General features: G+C 38.6%; 1 protein-coding gene across 4 annotated transcripts in view; it reads right to left on the bottom strand.

Moving 5' to 3' along the window:
- The window catches only part of LOC139756439 (uncharacterized), a 58265-nt gene extending 45649 nt beyond the window's left edge, over positions 1-12616 (bottom strand). For all 4 annotated transcript variants that reach the window (XR_011714341.1, XR_011714342.1, XR_011714340.1 and 1 more), the window contains exons 1-7: positions 12553-12616; positions 8479-8632; positions 8213-8285; positions 7216-7337; positions 6829-6961; positions 5948-6079; positions 4611-4675 (exon numbers count right to left, since the gene is read on the bottom strand). Coding sequence is in view for 1 of the 4 variants with exons in the window: in XM_071675881.1 (XP_071531982.1) it covers positions 4611-4675; positions 5948-6079; positions 6829-6961; positions 7216-7337; positions 8213-8285; positions 8479-8632; positions 12553-12562 (689 nt within the window). In the remaining 3 variants the exon portion in view is untranslated. The remainder of the gene's footprint in view (positions 1-4610; positions 4676-5947; positions 6080-6828; positions 6962-7215; positions 7338-8212; positions 8286-8478; positions 8633-12552) is intronic.
- Positions 12617-20566: the final 7950 nt, after the last annotated feature.

The raw sequence follows: 20566 nt of genomic DNA on the forward strand, positions 1-20566 counted from the left end.
CTTTTGGATTGGGTGCATTACGCTTCAATGTGATTGGGATGCCAAATAACTTGGTTAGATGATTTGGTGGAAGTGGATTATGCTTGGTTAGATGGTTTGGTGGAAATGGATTATGCCCAATAAAGTTTGGTGAAACTATGCTGCAGGTACATTAGGTATGGGTCAGTTAGGTGTGCTTACGTCAGGTGTGTGTGGCTGGGTGAATAGTTATCAAGTCTGAGTTAATGCCATAATGTAAAATGGCTTAAATGAGGACACTTGAAGAACTGAGAAGTCCATCAAGCTATGAAGGATTATCTAGGATCCCTGTGGGGTAAAAACATCAAAACCCCACCTTCTGGGGTGGCTTACACCTCTTGCCACCTTTTGGTAGTTGTGACCTTCAGGTAAGTCTGGATCCACCCCTGTTCACCAGCAACCTCCACTCACTGATGATGTCATCATCCTGCCAAATGAATTGCTGCTCACACTGACTGTTTCAGAGTTCTCAGAACTCATACGTAACCCTGTTGATGTTTACCACTGGTTAAGAGAAAAGGTTTCCAAAAGAGACAGGGAGAAGCAATTTGGAAAACTGCTCACAGGACACCATCCACACACACAGTTTTTCATGATTCAAAACTCATCATTCTCTCCAGGGTTGGTCTGTTCCATGACCTGGGAATGTGTACCATCATGGTAGAGGACAGTTATAAAAATGCTTTTTAACCATCCAAAAACTATGACAAAAAGTTATCATAAATTTAATTTATAAGATGCTGGCAACTTCTGTTTTGAAGAAGACAAACTCAGTATCATTCAAGGTTGATCTTTAATATCTGAGGTACTTTATGATTTAACAAAATGCATTGAGGTATGTGAAAGACCTCTTATCAATCTCCTTCATGGAAAGGCTCCTCAAAAAGATCAGAATGGAAGCAATCATCCCAACATGAAGAGCACTGAATACCAAATTCAGCTAACAAAATCAGTCTTGCAAAAAAAAAATACTCCTGGCTGAGAGGATTTTCAGGCTTCCTGGATGTACAAAAAAGATGCCCATTTTGACAGTCTCTGGTTGATCTCAATGAACTCTCAGAGTTAACTGTTAGAAAGGTATGGTATTCTGCAAGGCAGTCAATTTACATATAGACAGGTAGTGTGAAACCTAGTAATTTCATAATCTTTCTTTACTTAGCGTTTGCATTAGTGTTAACACTAATAATGAAAAGGTTCTATTATCTGGACATAGTTTGGTGTTAACCCTTCCCTCATCCGAAGGCGTTATCAAACATAGCAAATGAGGTACTATGCAGTACTATGTAGTAAATCCAGGACCTCTGCCAACTCCTAATTAGGCTGCAATGGAGGGACCAATAGGCTTTCTCCAAACAAAATTAAAAAAACCATATCCAAAGGTGGTTCAGATGGGTTTAATCTAAAGCCAATGAACAATGATTCCAAACAACACTTATGGCATTTTGCAGTGATAAAATGCAACCTCTTAATAGCAATACCCTCAACTATAAAACCCCTCTAAATAATGACACCATCTACTCTGTAGTAACAAGAACTCTCATTAATCAGAAGGGGAATATTTGAAAACAGGTTATGTTTGACACATGGAATCTGCATCAGTATAGTTGATTGGTAACTAACATTGGCCTCATATACGACAGGCTGGAGCTGCTGCCTACCCAAGTGGTGCTGCAGTATCTCTTCAGTTCAAATTTGCATTTCCCTGTGTTTGGACCCTTTCACTTGCATTGTTTCTTTTCAATGATTTATGGTCAGCATTCTACACAAACTTTTGCTGCACTGTACTGTGATTAAGATCCTACTGTTTTACAGTACAGGGACCTCTCAAATTACATTTATTTGATTTATGCCATTTATAGAATGATGCACACAGTCCACTTAACCCACTTTATATTCTAAATGGACTTAAGTCTTGAATAATGCCATCATCATTGGGCAAGCAGCGTAGTGGTGTGGCATTGCCAATGCTATGTGCAAAGCACACTCACTATACTTGAAGAGCATGACCCAAACAGAATAAATTCAAAGGTAACCTGAAACGTGCTAGTTGACATTAAGTGTTAAAAAGGAATCCACCAAAAGAAAATGAAGGTCAAACAGACACCATTATATTTCATTAAGAAGAAAAAAGACACTTGTAAGGAGGACCAGCCAGCAACATTGCAATGTACTAGCTGAACTCACTAGACTCACCACCATCTTCCACAACAAAGTTATCTGAACCAGATGACCCCTTTCCCCAGTAACTCCTCTACTCACCTCCTCCCTCTCCACTCTTCCACTCACCTCAGCCTTCCCCATCAGCACCAGCAGGTAATTTAGGAATGGCAGTTAAGTGCTGGAATCAAGTTTGTTATTCTCTATTTCATTAAAACAATTCATTGTAACACTCTTCCACTCACCTCAGCCTTCCCCATCAGCAGCAGCAGGCAATTTAGGAACGGCAGTTAAGTGCTGGAATCAAGTTTGTTATTTTCTATTTCATTAATACAATTCATTGTAAAGTATATATCTTATTGTATTTTTACACTGGTTTATTATCTGGTACTCTCATTAATAAAGAAGTCTTATAATCTCCATTACTTACAGTATTTGATTCACACAACTACTTTCAAGAATGTAATTTGCATAAATTGAGAGGTCCCTGTACAAAGTGTATGTTTAACATTTTGTGAAAAGATTTTTTAACTGTGTTAGCTATGAATTGCACTGTGCTGTAGTATACAAGGAATGATGTACTGTCAATGGGATGAGCCAGGTTATGTGATATGGACAAGAGTAAACCATGGAAAGGTCTGTTGGATTAGTTGTAGAAAAGGGGCTCTGGTTTCAGTGCATTATACATTACATGTAAAGAGTCCAATTGGAACAGACACCAGATAGGCAGCGGATGTGATGATATAAGGCTAGCCTTTGTCTATGGGAAAAGATGACAAAGTATGATTTTTCTTTTAATATTCTTTCACTCATGCCACATAATGCTATAGCACCAGGAACAGACAAAGAATGGCCTCACTTGCTCACATCCACTACCTAGCTAAGATATATAATGCAATGAAACCAAAAGACAGTTCTATGGTTTCACCCCAATGCCTCCTATGCTCTAATTCAGCCCACTGACAGCATGTTGCCCCCTGTATACATCAATCCACATTTCTCTATCCCACATATACTTCAAACTCTCCAACCCACACATACCTCACACTCTCTGCATGTTCAGACCCTGATCTCTTAAAGCATCTTTCACACAGCCCATCCACCTTGGTTCCCCCTTCTACCCGTCAACTTCAAACGTCCATACCATTTTATCACACCTTCTTCAGCTCTCTCATACATACTTTTCTAAAAACCAAAGCTTTCTTGTAAATCATTTCTTATTCAATCAACCCTCCTCACATCAAAAACTGTCCTCATATGAATAATTTCCAATATATTCACCCTCATCCAAACTTTCTTATCTATAACCCATGGCTGGAATCCATTCAATAATACTGGAAATAACATTAAAAATACCCATCTTTACCTTCACTAACACTGACCTCTCTTTCACACAATCAGGACATCATGTTATTTATGGAACCATATGTATCTACATGTGTATGTGGGTGGGTTGGGCCATTCTTTTGTCTGTTTCCTTGCACTACCTCACTAACGCAGGAGACAGCGACAAAGTGTAATTACAAAAAAATACATATTTTCCTTAGTGTATATACATTCTAAGAGAGGGAGTGTACTATACTTTGAAAATCTTAAGTACACCAGATAGCTTTTCTCCTTTTAATGGCAGGATTGATAAATGGGGATTTTGGGAGGTGGTGGAATGCATTTCTATTTGTCCCATATACAATTATGTTTACTATTAACAAAGTCACAGTAAAAGTATTCTTACAGGAATGTATCCTCAAAGCACAGTGGGGATGGGTTGAGCAAGAAGATATACTTTTTCGTAATAGAATAACTGACTGTTGGACTTTATTAAGTAAAAATGAAGATTGTGTAAAAATTTTCTTTTAATTTCTAAAAAAGGCCCTAACATTACATGTGCCTGAAGGCAGTAGAATATGATTATTTGCTCACTTCCTGCAGGTACAAATACATAACAACAAAAGATAAACAATTACTTCACACAAAATGATCCCATTGCATTAATAAAAAATCAATCTTCTCATACCCTAATCTGAATTATCTCAAGCTGAATCAATTCACTCACTGCTATATCAAACTCTTCTGTAATTCATCTCTTCCCCCTGCATCTTCCATTAGATTGCCATAAATATCATCAGCTATGCATCTTACATGAATACGTCATCTTAAATTTTCTTCTATGCATTTTCCACTGATCTGTACACACCACATACCCTTCTCAAAATTCTTCACATCCTAACAATAATACATGAGTTATTCAGCAATTGCACCCCTTATAACAAAAAAAATTAAGATTTTTCAGTCTGTATCCAAAACATATATCATTCACCTTTTAAAATTTATTGGACAAACTAAGAATGATACATCATCTTCTGTCCCACATAATTCAAGATAGTATCCACTAAAAACTGAGAGATGAAGGTTGGATAAAAATCCTGAACCTGTACCTGGATTTAATGGGAGATGCTACATCTTCCTTTTGTTGTTGATTCATGAACTGTCTCTCCTTAGGCTGTCAATGAGGAAACAAAAATAACGCTCATATTTTTCATCTGTAATTTTGATTCAAATCATATATATAATTTTACAAATAAGAGTCCTACATTATTTCTACACAGAATAGCTAAAGACATATAGGCTACAGCTAATCTGTCACTTCTGGCCTGGTTCAACATTAAGAGACCAGAATGTATGGTCCTCTTCTAATGAATCTTCAGATGTTCAAAACAAGCTATGCTAAACTAATGATACACTACAATAAGCAATATCAGTTAATTCAGTCAGGGTTACAGACTTCTGCTTACTCAATAAGGCGACCAATGGAGTGCCACAGGGTTTGGTTCTGAAACCATTACCATTCTTGATCGATGTAAAAAACGTGCCTGAAGGAATGGAATCCTACCTGAATATGTCTGCATATTATGCAAAGGTCAAGAGGAATGTGAAAAGTGAGCAGGATTGCATCAGCATACAAGGATACCTAAACTGACTCCAAAGTTACCCTGAAACATGATTGATGAAATTCTGTCCATAGAAATGTAATGAGCATGGGATGCAGCAAATGACAGCTTTAATATGATTATCTTCTAATAAGCTTAAGGATTCTGTGTGTGAGAAGGTTTTGGGTGAATCAACATTGACCCTAACTTGTCACCAGAGCACCACATTAGGAGAGTAGTTTGTGGGACAAAGTGTATGGTGGCAAATTTTAAAATTGCTTTCAAGTATATTGATAAGGAAATATTTAGTTAGCTATTCATATCCTTCATAAGGCCAAAACTAAAATATCCTTCTACAGTTTGGTTACAGCACCTAAAGAATCACAAAGCTAACAGAGAAGGTCAAGCAGAGGGCATAAAAATTGAAGCTAGAATTAAAAGAACTAAGTTAAAAGGAAAGGCTGGAGGCTTTACATTTACCCACCAAAGAGAGAAGAGTGAGAGTTGACTTGATCACAACCTTCAAAACTTTGCTCTCCATATTTTACAACACAATTACAAGCCATTACATTTTGCACTATCTTTCATACTTTCTACTAAAACAGTAGTTGGTTACGGCAATCACTGGTCCTGTTGTATAATCTGCCAATTAGTTTTAATGTTTACTTAAAAGACTTAGATATACAAAAAAAATTTTTGAAGATTAAGAAATACTGGTATATGGTATAGTGATTCAATATTATGGAGAAATACGGCAAAATCACAAGCAACATACATGTAACTAAAGTTTGCAATGAAGTACTAAAAAGAAAAAAAAATCGAATTCAAATCAGCAGTATACTTACTCGTACAGACAATGATGATAACATTTTACCACGTCCTGCTTCATTTGTTAGGTTTCCTGAAGCCGAACTGAATTGCGAAGGTGATGGTTTGCAATCTCTAGCATTTAAACGATTTGAAGTAATCCCTTCCATCTGTTAAAATAATGAGAAAAAAAAATGTCCAAGGCTTATTCTTTGCAGAGACTTTTCAAAGGAATTCAAACAGTAAACAGACCATTGGGTTCTTTCAAGGACATTTGTGATGATGGAAGATATCAGATTTCCCCCAGCTAATTTAAAGATAATCTAAAGAGAAAAACCTGCAAACTGTTCATATGACTAAAAAGATTTGAAGCAAAATACTTAAGAAGCCTACTTCTAAACATACCTATAAGCAAAAACAGGCTAACTATGAGTATACACATGTCTGAAGCACAGGGCACAAGGCAAAGAAGGAACCATGGAGAAGAAGGATGGATGAACAGAAATGCTTTGAGTGACTGGGGCTTGAACTCAAGTAGAAAGATGTGCATGGAAGAGGGCAAAATGGAGATATAAGGTATAGAAGAGAAATATGCTTTCATTGGGCTGAACAACATCACATGGAGTAGTCAGGGATGACCACAGAAAGGTCTGTGGGGCTTTTGGTATGGATAGGTGGCACTGGTTCAGGTGTAATATACATAACAACTAGAGAGTGGATGACAGCAAATAAGGTTGTCCTCTGTCTGCTCCTTGTGCTACCCTGCTATACAGGAAACTGTGAATTAGTATAAAAAAAAAAGGAAATCAGATATTAATTCACCGGCTAGAAAAAACATTTTTCAACATACAGCCATCCTATAAGTACAATATACAGCAATGTTCTCCACTTATATCACACTTACTCTTATTTCACTTACTTCTTCTTGATGCTTTTTTTCTAGATCTTTCTCTCTCCTATGTTTTTGTTTCTCTTCTTCTGTCATTGCCAACTCAACCTTGAGATTCATAGGTGGCTTTTGGTGCAGTGCAGAAATCATGGCCATTGCATCCCTGAGAAATCATGCGGAGACTTAGTCAACTGAAAACCTGCTCGTCTTTTACAAATATTCAAGACAAAGGGTTTGACCCTTACATTTGTTACAAGAGATAAGAAAGCATGACTTATGTATTGATAACAGCAAAAAAGGCAATTTTGAATCTATACCTGTGACTTAAAACTCTACCCATCATTAGAATCCACAAAATCAAAGCAAGCTACAATCTAGCAAAATGGGTACAATTTAGCAAGGTGACAAGTAACTTACTTCATGCTTTCCACTTTGATAATGGCCCAAGTGATTTGAGAAGACAGGTATCCTGTCCTTGGCTGGCCAATGTACACACTTAAAACTTTGCCATGCTCGCTGAACATCCTGTGAAGACTATCCTGTAAGTATAATATGACTAACTGAATGAAACTAATGAGGTTACAAAATATCATTAGTTGCATCTCAATTACCCTGGTTTCCTAGGTTTTCATAATCCAAATTTGAATACCTTTTACCAATATACTGCCTCAACTTCCTTTTCTTCTATATAAAGTGATAAGGCGGATTATGCATTTAATAATATAACACAAATAACAGAAAACATACACTGGTGGCTAAACTATCCTGAAAACTAGGTCCATATATAGATATCCTTAACTTGTTAAGTTCAATAAACTTGGACTTTCATTCTGTTTATGCCTCATAAAGATTTATTGGCCACAAAACTGATTCCTTGGTGAGACATGCATTTAACTTTTCTTCCAAATTCATGTAAAAACCATAACCACTATATATGATCATTATTACATCTATTAAGGTAGCTTAAAGCCCTAGTGACTACTTCCTAAAATTTTCCATCTCTTACATACCTTAAAGGTCTGACAACTATTTCCTAAGCTTTTGCATCCCTCACATGGTCTTATCGTAATCTTTAATATCTACTGGTATCATACAAAGCATTTAGATGTATATGTTCTTATATATATGATCAACTTAATAAAACTAACCATTTACAAAATCCCTGACAGTCATAGGATGGTATCTCCTAAGGCAAAAAGGAGTCATGAATGCAGATAATGACTCTGTTCACACCACAACAAATTACTACCATGTCACTTATTTGTCTTCAGAAACAAAGCCAGGCCCCAAATGTAGCAAATGCTCTACATTATCTGTTCCATTATAAACCATTACTTTATGTAAAAACATAACATGTATATACTTAACTCTTGAAACATTATCAGTACTCCATTTGTTTCAAATCAACACTTACATTTGTCACAGAGCAGGGGACATTCCGCACATACAACCCACGTGGCTCACGAACCATCTCTTTACTTCGGGCCCTTAAGATAAAACAAAAGTCTCCATTACATCACTGAGTTAGTAAAAAAAAAAAAAATTTCGAATAGCTCCATTAAATTACTGAAGCTTAAAATATCCAAGTATGATACAGCATGACTAAATTGTGCAAACTATGGAAGGGTGCTAAAAAAAATATTCAGTGAAAAATCTCTCATATTCTACCACATAACTCACAGATTAACAGAACGAGAGAAATTAGCCCCGGGTCCATAACTGGAGATAGTAGAACTTTTCCGATCTAAGAAGTCTTCCAGCCGGGGATCCCAACCAGATAAGTCCTCGTCCTCTCTGTGTGTGTGGTCTTGCATTGCATTTGATCCCATATTTCCTGTTCATATAATATTTTTTCATTATAATCACTCAGTTTCCAGTGTCAGCAATGTAGTGCCAGGAAACAAATGAAGAATGGCCCATCAACTCATATACACACATATAGCTGTCATGTGTAATGAAGCAAAACCAAAGCTCCCTTTCCACATCCAGGCCCTACAGACCTCTCCATGGTTTAACCAAATGCTTCACATGCCCTGGTTCAGTCCGTTGACAGCACGTAAACCCCGGTATACCACATCGTTCCAATTCACTCTATTCCTTGCACGCCTTTCACCTTCCTGTATGTTGAGGCCCCAACGGCTCAAAATCTTTTTCACTCCATCCTTACACCTCCAATTTGGTCTCCCACTTCTCGTTCCCTCCACCTCTGACACATATATCCTCTTTGTCAATCTTTCCTCACTCATTCTCTCCATGCATCCAAACCATTTCAATACACCCTCTTCTGCTCTCTCAACCACACTCATTTTATTACCACACATCTCTCTTACCCTTTCATTACTCACTCGATCAAACCACCTCACACCACATATTGTCCTCAAACATATAATTTCCAGCACATCCACCCTCCTTCACACAACCCTATCTATAGCCTATCCCTCACAACCATATAAAATTGTTGGAACCTCTATTCCTTCAAACATACCCATTTTTGCTCTCCGAGATAACATTCTCGCCTTCCACACATTCTTCAATGTTCACCCCCTCCACCAACCTGTGATTCACTTCTGCTTCCATGGTTCCATCTGCAGCTAAGTCCATTCCCAGACATCTAAAACACTTCACTTCCTCCAGTTTTTCTCCATTCAAACTTACCTCCCAATTGACTTGTCCCTCAACCCTACTGAACCTAATAACCTTGCTCTTATTCACATTTACTCTAAGCTTTCTTCTTTCACACACTTTACCAAACTCAGTCACCAGCTTCTGCAGTTTCTTACCCAAATCAGTCACCAGCCCTGTATCATCAGCGAACAACAACTGACTCACTTCCCAAGCCCTCTCATCCACAACAACTCTCCAAAACTATTGCATTCACCTCCTTAACAACCCCATCCATATACATAGATTTGTATGTAGCAGTCATGGATCTGGAGAAGGCATATAATAGAGCTGATTTGTGGAAGGTCTTAAGAGTATATGGTGTGGGAGGTAAGTTGCTAAAAGCATGGTGACTGAGAGGGCTGAAGAGTATGCTGAAATGGTTTGGACATCCAGAGAAAATGAGTGAGGAGAGGTTGATAAGGAGGATATATGTGTCAGAAGTAGAAGGGAAAAGGAGAAGGGGGAGACCAAACTGGAAAGGGATGGATGGAATGAAAAAGATTATGAGTGACTTAGGCCTAAACATGCAGAAGGGGAAAAAGCATGAATGGAAGAGACTGAACTGAATCGATGTGGTATACTGGGGGCAGCAAAAGTCAATGGACTGAACCTGGACATGAGAAGCAGCAGAGGGATACCATGGCAATTATCAAAAAATGAACAAATTTTTAAGGGGAGAAAGAAGATGGAACCAAGTCTAGTGCAAGTTGCCAACAGCACTTTCTCCATTCTTGTTCTGTTCCACTCATGCTCTGCCTGTAAATCAGAATCCAACAGGAAAATTCTTTCACAGATCTTCTTGAGTTTTAACAATAGTACATGAATCAATTTTGTGATCAGTGAAGAAGTAAATATCTATACCACTTTCATTTTGATATTTTGTTCATTCATTTTAAAGTAATTTAAGAGATAGTGAAATTTTGGCTGCTTTGCACAAGTTGTGTACACAAGTGGTGGCTTGCTTTTGCCTTGTTCCCTTCAGCTGGAAAAATTCTTTACTGGTAATCGTTACTGAAGCATTTTCCTTAATGCCTATAACTAATTTGCAGGATCCTTTCTGGGCACTTACAGCTCATATAAATTAAGTGAACTTCAACAGAATGTTCAAAATCTGCAACATACTGCATAAACCTCATGGTGACACAGCAAAATCAGTAAAACCTAATATGCTATATACCTGAGGTCGATCTAATTATTTTCAGAGCTTACAAGTGCTGTCATTAATCAGAAATCTTCCTCACCCCACATAATAATTTCACAAGTCCTTGTATGATGCTGCAGCTCTCTATCCACCTAAAGTAATCTTTGTTTAATTTACCCTAAACCTAATCTAGGTTTAACATGGCTACATGGGATAGGCTATAATATTATGTTTCGTTGTCATGCTTTTATGCTATAGATATCGTATCAAACCCAACAATATTCCTGATCTTCAAAGCCCTCTATGCTTCGTAGGGTTCGATTAACTACAGAATGGGTTAGGTTTAATGCATTAATTCTATGTGGAAATCATTCTCCCCTCCAAAATTTCTTGTCTAGAATCATATCATTTGCCCTGTGAAGTTACTTACAAATATAATAATGTGCAGCAAGGAAACTGAATAACAAAACCCTTCTAAGTTAGTAAAGAAAGGATTGAGGGACAGCACAGTCCTCCCAGCCCTGACCTTTGCAGCTGAAACATGGAAAGGAAATGCATCACAGAGGTCAAGAATCCAAGCTGTACAAATGAGCTATCTGAGAGGAGCATGTATTATGACTATAAGAAATGAAAAAAGAAATAAATGGGTGCATGAGAAATTTCATAAGGCACGGAAAGAAAAGGGAATACATCATGGAATGGCAGAATGAGTTGGTTTGGGCATGTGGAAAGAATGCAAGATGGGAAATTTAAAAGGATAATGTATGACAGTACGACTAAAGGGACTGTTGTGACGAGGATGACCTCCTGCGACGTGGGGAAACAGAGTGGAATAGTACTGGAAGATGAGAAATGGTGGAAGAATGCATGCAAGGGAGAATGTGATGGATGCACGTAAGGACACGGATAACTGGAGACTATTGCTGTAGCCACCCCCTTGATGGGAGTTCCCAGAGGGGAACAGGCATCAGAGATACAGATAGATATATCTTCTATTGAAAAAGTTGATAAGTAAAGGTCTGTCTTTCATGTGCTTTGTTATCAGCTTTGGATACTGCATGTTTTTGTTTCAATAACAGATCTCAAATAAGGAAACAGTAAAACCAATATGTAAAATGTGGCATTCCTTAAAGTAGATTATAAATTCGTACAAAAAAAATCACCAGAACCTATGAAAACATCAACCTCCAAAGTAGTCGATCAACAATCATTGTAATGTTCAATATCCTAGTCAAATTATGAGTGTCCTGTAAATGGCACCCCATATCAACAAACAGACAACACAGCAGGCACCTGTGAGATTAATTATCTAAAATCTTCTGATGCATCAACAAAGCAGCTATGGGATTCCCAGCTGCATATGAGTAAAATGAAGGTATGTTTCTGAAATTATCTAAACTAATACATGAGACTCACTACCTCATGAGGTTTCTATTAGTTCTGATGATTTCTTTCACAAGTTACTTAAAAACACTAACATAACCCTCACTGTAATCGCCATGTTTAAAATGACTGAACCAAATACTTGAATTAAATGTCCACAACTGCTACTGTATTACTGAAGTACTACATTAGCTCAAGCTAACTGCAGTGCCCACCTAACATAAAACTTTCCCCAAGTCGATATATTGAACAATATGGTGAAGCAAGTATAGAATTCCCCTTCACACATCCTCCCATGTGATAGGTTAAAGTTTTACAATAAATGTGGGTTTCTAGAAGCAAACTATAATGTCTAAATGTATAGAAGTTGACCAAACACCACCTCAGCCAACTGTCTCAATGAGGGAGCTGCTCACACACGAGAGCACCATCAATTTTCTATAAAATGGACCTTGTCAGCTGAGGAAAAGTTGGTATTGGTAAAGAAATAGTACCATCGTCATGTATGAAACAAAATGGAACTCAACAATATAAAGATGTAATATGGACCCCATAAAGACACCCACCTCCTGTCATGGCGTGTACTCAACCACCTCCTCACTTCTACTACTAACTAAATGTTCATTCTCGAGCAATAATGTCTTATCTAATCTCACAAGTGAGTACAAAGTGATGCTGTTGATAATTTAATCATCGACCCTACTAATCTACCACATGAGATAAGAACAATGAGAGAAAATCACAAAATCTCTATTACCGAGTGTGGAGGTGAACAAGTTGCCATGTCATTCACTAACAAGTGGTTGTTGACACGGAACAACAACATATTTTACTTACAATAAATAAATATATATACAAAAATAGAGTGAAAAATCCTTATAATATGAATTCTTATGAATCTACGAATATTACAATTTAGAGTAAAATATGAATTTACAGTTGTAGGAGGTCACATTGGTGTGCAGGAATGTATGGTTTATTTTCACCATGGGAGCCACTTGCCATTTTCTATACCACCTTCATCTATCCTACAAGATCAAACATGATTCCCGTTTAGTTAAGTTCAAGAAAATTATATTCTTAAAAGGACAGTGGCCATTGTCCATAATATGGTGAGGTTTCTCCATCATAATGTACCTGGCCTCCCACAAGAAGGCATCACAAGTTAGATAAGTGCTAGCGCAAACATCCTATGTACTGGACTTATGTCTTGCTATGTGGTTTTATTATCTCTTTTATCAGTTACTTTAATGTCCAAATCACATCTCTGCTTAATATCTCAGTGTAACGATTACAGTTCCAGTATTAACGCGAAATTCATACAAAATTGCCAAATGCTTCCATGACTTACCCTGGTGGCTTTCGAAAGGGCTCATTCATGGGCCTTGAAGAATATATATATATATATATATATATATATATATATATATATATATATATATATATATATATATATATATATATATGCCCATACACATACATATACATACACAGACAAGTACATATATACATATTCATCCTTGCCTTCATCCATTCGCGGTGCTACCCCGCCCCACAGGCAACAGCATCGCTCCTCCCTGCTTTAGCGAGGTAGCGCCAGGTACCCATTTTATCGATCTATCCCTGGGCGTGGATGAACAGCTGCGTTGACTGTGGACAGCCGCAACGAGGATTCGAACCTATGCACTCGACCCTGGGCGGGGTCATGGTCAGGAACGCTAAACATTGCACAATGTTACTTTTGTATGATAAAGCAGAAGATTCAGTTTCTTTAATATTTCAGTAAATGAGAATGTTATGAGGGAGATATGTATTCTGGTGGTCTTCTTCGTTATTGCATCATACAATCTATGTACTACATTCTGCCATGAGATATAACATTACTTAAAACAACAATGATTAATATCTGTTGAAGTAAAATAACTGTGTCTTACTCTAATATTGTTATAAACCTGACGAAATCATTAAAACTACTAAATTGAAGGATGTATCGAATGGAGGCAATACGTTGCAGGTCAGCTGTGGTGTCTTAAGCTAAGCAATTTACTATTTTACAGTGGCATTTACTTCAGGTGCATATATGGCTACATCTAAATGAAGAAATCATATATAAGTGATGGAAAGATTCTGAGAAAGTGGGGGTATTACTGGTCGACCATATTCGGCTTCGGATATGCAAAGCAAATGCACTCTCACAAGAACAACTGGCTCTGTAAGTAGGTTTTTAAGTTGCACTTCAAGACAAGTGGAAAAAAATTATGAGAAAAATGTATACTGAAAGTTATTAGGTTCAATAAAGATACTGTTATGGAGGCCGTTGGCCAGTTTTTGTAAGACATGATTTTTTTTTTTGAGCCTCGCACTGTATATATTTCAAAGAGTTGCTGTAGGACTCACGAATTTAAGAGCTCATGCATTTGAGGAGCAGCAGCTGAAAGAAATTAGTACCCCATTTAAAGTTTGCTCCCGTTTTCGTAAAATCTTTTAAGAAAATGGTCTCTGTAGTTTTTTAGTGGGATACGTAGGTAGAGTACTCCAGTTTTTCTAACTCGAGGAAATAAGAAGATTAAAAAATTGATTCTCTGCAGTAACTAAGAAAAGTCTTCATATTTCTTGGGGGTGAGACAATGGTACAAAAACAAAAGTCTTTCTAGGTAAAGTCGCCCATAGTAATCCTATGTCAACAGAAACTCTATAAGGAATTGTTACTTTGTCAAATTACTTCACTTAAGGAACAATATGCATAGTTACGGAGCAATATGAAGTGAAGTGTCTTCTTTTCTTCCTAGATATACAGAGATGACTAATAAGAGTACTTTTTAGGATATAGGAGCCACTAAATGGAACATTCTACCACCAAAGAAAAACAACATTTCTTTCCTAAAGACAAAATAGAATAACATATGATTAGTTTTAATGAGACAATTTATGCTGAAATTACGAATGTAATCATCCACAACAATAAGATTACAAGGTAATCATCAGCAGGATCAATGCAACTACTACAAAGTACTCAATATATGTTAGTAATTACAAAACCATCGAAGGAAAAAATGATAACATTACATAGATCAACATATAGATCATTGGACAATAATTCTGACCCCGTTTTCAAAAGCCTGACACATCTGTTATGGGAATGACAATAATATTAATAATGTCTCTATCTAAACAACTCAAATGCCACGGTGGGGTAAAGGGAGTGGGAGCTTAACGGTAAAGCTTAGCTCGAAGTAAGCTGGCGTGGCAATGTACCAGTTAAGAATGGCGTAAATCTGGGTATTTCTCAACATACAACACGTAAACAAGTGCTCATAACTTTATGAAGGTAATTTAAGATATTCTAAGAATTGTTGATTAACTTTCAAGATGTAAATAATCAAATGTACAGCTTCATACCAGGAAGTTCATGGTAAAAATAGTATATGATATGATATGAAAAAAGAAAAGAAATGGATCGTAAAATTTCATGATGTATTCTTTTCTGGATCGTAACAGTGTGTGTGTGTAAGGAAGAAGAAGATGGAAGAGAAAAAGAATCTCTTAATATCGTGTACAAACAATTCATCAGCTCCACTCTAATATACGCCTCACCCGCATCTTTTTTCGTTTGTTTTTCAGGTTGGATGTTCCAGTCAGTAGGATAAATATAAAAGAGCTGAAAACCCACAAAATATTACGCCCAGAACAATGACTGGCTGTCTGACAACCACAAACACTCGACTTCTCACAAAGGAAACAATGATTCTCCCAATCATGTGTGACGAGGTGACGACGGGAATGAATGAAGGCAGCAAGTATGAATATGTACATGTGTATATATGTATATGTCTGTGTATGTATATGTATACGTTGAAATGTATAGGTATGTACATGTGCGTGTGTGGGCTTGTATGTATATACATGTGTATGTGGGTGGGTTGGGCCATTCTTTCGTCTGTTTCCTTGCACTACCTCTCCTCTATCCCTGGGGATAGGGGTGAAAGAATACTCTCCACGCATTCCTCACGTGTCGTAGAAGGCGACTAAAGGGGACGGGAGCGGGGGGCTAGAAAACCTCCCCTCCTTGTATTTTAACTTTCTAAAAGGGGAAACAGAAGAAGGAGTCACGCGGGGAGTGCTCATCCTCCTCGAAGGCTCAGATTGGGGCGTCTAAATGTGTGTGGATGTAACCAAGATGTGAAAAAAGGAGAGATAGGTAGTATGTTTGAGGAAAGGAGCCTGGATGTTTTTGCTCTAAGTGAAATGAAGCTCAAGGGTAAAGGGGAAGAGTGGTTTGGGAATGTTTTGGGAGTAAAGTCAGGGATTGGTGAGAGGACAAGAGCAAAGGAAGGAGTAGCACTACTCCTGAAGCAGGAGTTGTTGGGGTATGTGATAGGATGTAAGAAAGTAAACTCTAGATTGATATGGGTAAAACTGAAAGTGCATGTAGAGAGATGGGTGATTATTGGTGCCTATGCACCTGGGCATGAGAAGAAAGATCATGAGATGCAAGTGTTTTGGGAGCAGCTGAGTGAGTGTGTTAGTAATTTTGATGCACGAGACCGGGTTATAGTGATGGATGATTTGAATGCAAATGTGAGTAATGTGGCAGTTGAGGGAATAATTGGTGTACATGGGGTGTTCAGTGTTGTAAATGGAAATGGTGAAGAGCTTGTAGATTCGTGTGCTGAAAAAGGACTGGTGATTGGGAATACCTTGTTTAAAAAGAGAGATATACATAGGTATACGTAAGTAGGAGAGATGGCTAGAGAGCGTTTTTGGATTAAGTGTTAATTGGTAGGCGCATGAAAGAGAGACTTTTGGATGTTAATGTGCTGAGAGGGGCAACTGGAGGGATGTCTGGTCATTATCTTGTTGAGGTGAAGGTGAAGGTATGTAGAGGTTTTCAGAAAAGAAGAGAGAATGTTGGGGTGAAGAGAGTGGTGAGAGTAAGTGGGCTTGGAAAGGAGACTTGAGTGATGAAGTACCAGGAGATATTGAGTGCAGAATGGAGAAAGGTGAGAGCAAATGACGCAAGGGGAGTGGGGGAGGAATGGGATGTATTTAGGGAAGCAGTGATGGCTGGCGCAAAAGATGCCTGTGGCTTGAGAAAAGTGGGAGGTGGGCAGATTAGAAAGGGTGAGTGGTGGGATGAAGAAGTAAGATTGTTAGTGAAAGAAAAGAGAGAGGCATTTGGACGATTTTTGCAGGAAAATAGTGCAAATGACTCGGAGATGTATAAAAGATAGAAGCAAGAGGTCAAGAGAAAGGGGCAAGAAGTGAAAAAGAGAGCAAATGAGAGTTGGGTTGAGAGAGTACCATTAAATTCTAGGGAGAATAAAAAGATGTTTTGGAAGGAGGTACATAAAGTACGTAGGACAAGAGAGCAAATAGGAACATCAGTGAAGGGGGCAAATGGGGAGGTAATAACACATCGTAGTGATGTGAGAGGGAGATGGAGTGAGTATTTTGAAGGTTTGTTGAATGTGTTTGATGATAGAGTGGCACATATCGGGTGTTTTGGTCGAGGTGGTGTGCGAAGTGAGAGGGTCAGGGATGATTAGGTAAACAGAGAAGAGGTAGTGAAAGCTTTGCGGAAGATGAAAGCCGGCAAGGCGGCGGGTTTGTATGGTATTGCAGTGGAATTTATGAAAAAAGGGGGTGACTGTATTGTTGACTGGTTGGTAAGGTTATTTAATGTATGTATGACTCATGGTGAAGTGCCTGAGGATTGGCGGAATGCATGCATAGTGCAACTGTACAAAGGCGAAGGGGATAAAGACGAGTGTTCAAATTACAGAGGTATAAGTTTGTTGAGTATCCCTGGGAAATTATATCGGAGGGTTTTGATTGAGAGGGTGAAAGCATGTACAGAGCATCAGATTTGGGAATAGCAGTGTGGATTCAGAAGTGGTAGAGGATGTGTGGATCAGGTGTTTGCTTTGAAGAATGTATGTGAGAAATACTTAGAAAATCAAATGGATTTGTATGTAGCATTTATGAATCTGGAGAAGGCATATGATAGAGTTGATGGAGATGCTCTGTGGAAGGTATTAAGAGTATATGGTGTGGGAGGTAAGTTGCTAGAAGCAGTGAAAAGTTTTTATCGAGGATGTAAGGCATGTGTACGAGTAGGAAGAGAGGAAAGTGATTGGTTCCCATTGAATGTCGGTTTGCGGCAGGGGTGCGTGATGTATTCATGGTTGCTTGATTTATTTATGGGTGGGGTTGTTAGGGAGGTGAATGCAAGAGTTTTGGAGAAAGGGGAAAGTATGCAGTCTGTTGTGGATGAGAGGGCTTGGGAAGTTAGTTGTTCGCTGATGATACAGCGCTGGTGGCTGATTCGGGTGAGAAACTGCAGAAGTTGGTGACTGAGTTTAGTAAAGTGTGTGAAAGAAGAAAGCTGAGAGTAAATGTGAATAAGAGCAAGGTTATTAGGTTCAGTAGGGTTGAGGGACAAGTTAATTGGGAGGTAAGTTTGAATGGAGAAAAACTGGAGGAAGTGAAGTGTTTTAAATATCTGGGAGTGGATTTGGCAGCGGATGGAACCATGGAAGCGGAAGTGAGTCACAGGGTGGGGGAGGGGGCGAAGGTTCTGGGAGCGTTGAAGAATGTGTGGAAGTCGAGAACATTATCTCTGAGATCATCACTGGGTATGTTTGAAGGAATAGTGGTTCCAACAATGTTATATAGTGCGAGACTTGGGCTACAGATAGTGTTGTGCGGAGGAGGGTGGATGTGTTAGAAATGAGATGTTTGAGGACAATATGTGGTGTGAGGTGGTTTGAGGTATATATATATATATATATATATATATATATATATATATATATATATATATATATATATATATATATATATATATATTATCCCTGGGGATAGGGGAGAAAGAATACTTCCCACTTATTCCCTGCGTGTCGTAGAAGGCGACTAAAAGGGGAGGGAGCGGGTGGCTGGAAATCCTCCCCTCTCGTTTTTTTTTTTTAATTTTCCAAAAGAAGGAACAGAGAGGGGGGCCAGGTGAGGATTTTCCCTCTAAGGCCCAGTCCTCTGTTCTTAACGCTACCTCGCAAATGCGGGAAATGGCGAATCGTATGAAAAAAAAAAAAAAAAAAAAAATATATATATATATATATATATATATATATATATATATATATATATATATATATATTCGTATAGTTAAACATTGCCAAGTTCAATATTTTGATTGCAATTCTAAAGAAAACGGACCATTTTCCTGCGTTGCCCCTCACTTGAAGATACTTTTTCTGCCTCAGGAGAGATGCGCCGTTGCTGCTGCCTCGGTCTCTATCATCTCAAGTCTCCCTTGAAAAGGCTTAAGAAGTCTGAGAGGGAGGAGTGAGCTGTGTGTTCGTTAGGGGAAACATTTTACTCATTAATACTGCCAGAGCTGCTGGCGTTTTTGCCTCTTGAATTCATCGGCTCCACGGGAGAGTTTCCTAATAGCACACAACACATCCCCTGAGAGACAGACCATCGTATGAGAGATTCTCCCTCACACGAATTGAGAGATATGTACACAGACACACACAGGTAGTGGGTGGATGCCCTCACACTAGTAGGGAGATATGTACACATACACACACAGGTAGTGGGTGGACCGACCAGGTACTGTTCTCCTCCGTATTGGGAGTGTTAGCGACGGAAACATACTGACCTAACACTTCAGTGGCTTTTAAGTTCTCCATCGTAGCCAAGGTTGCTGTCTTTTCTTTCCGCCAAAAGTACACGTGGGATGCTGGTACTTAGTCCACAAACACACTCGCTCTTCATCTTACTCATATCAACGAAGAACATAATGACGAACACATATATCACACAATCTATTATTGCCTCGAAGATTTTCCTGTGGTGAGCACTACCCGTTGCTCTGCCATATAGCAAACTCTCTCCACACACTCAGAAAGTTTGAGATGAGTGTAAGATTCATGTGTGATGCACCTAAACCACAACCAGGCCCCACAGACCGTACTGTGGTGTCTCCTGGCCTTCTAATATGGCACAGTTCAGTGCAATGACACCACTACGCCCCCTGTATACCACATCGCTCCAGTTCCCTCTAACCCATTCACGCATCACACCCTTCTGCAAGTTCAGGTCTCGATCCTTCAAAGCATCGCTCACTCCATCCTTGCATCTGTCCCTTAGTTTCCGTTTTCTTTGTTCTCACCGCTTCTGACATGTATACACCCTTAGTCACCCTCTCTTCACTCATCCTCTCCATATGTCCAAACCATTTGGCGCACCTTCTTCAGCCGTCTCATACATACTCCTGTACTACTACTACTACTACTACTACTACTACTACTTCTACTACTGTCCATTCATTTCTTGTTCGATCAACCCTCCCCACACTATACCACACATTGTTCTCAAACGTTTCATGTCCGCCACATCTACCCTCCTCTGTACGCCTCGCATCCATACAACACCGATGAAAGTCCCGTATTATCAAACATACCCATCATTGTCCTCACAGAAAGAGGCATCTCTTTCCACACACTCCTCCATAAAACCATGAGCCTAACCCCCATCGCCTACCCCATGGCTCACTTCAGCTTCCATGGTTCCCTT

This window comes from Panulirus ornatus, chromosome 21 (assembly GCF_036320965.1).
Source record: "Panulirus ornatus isolate Po-2019 chromosome 21, ASM3632096v1, whole genome shotgun sequence".
Lineage (NCBI taxonomy): Eukaryota > Metazoa > Arthropoda > Malacostraca > Decapoda > Palinuridae > Panulirus > Panulirus ornatus.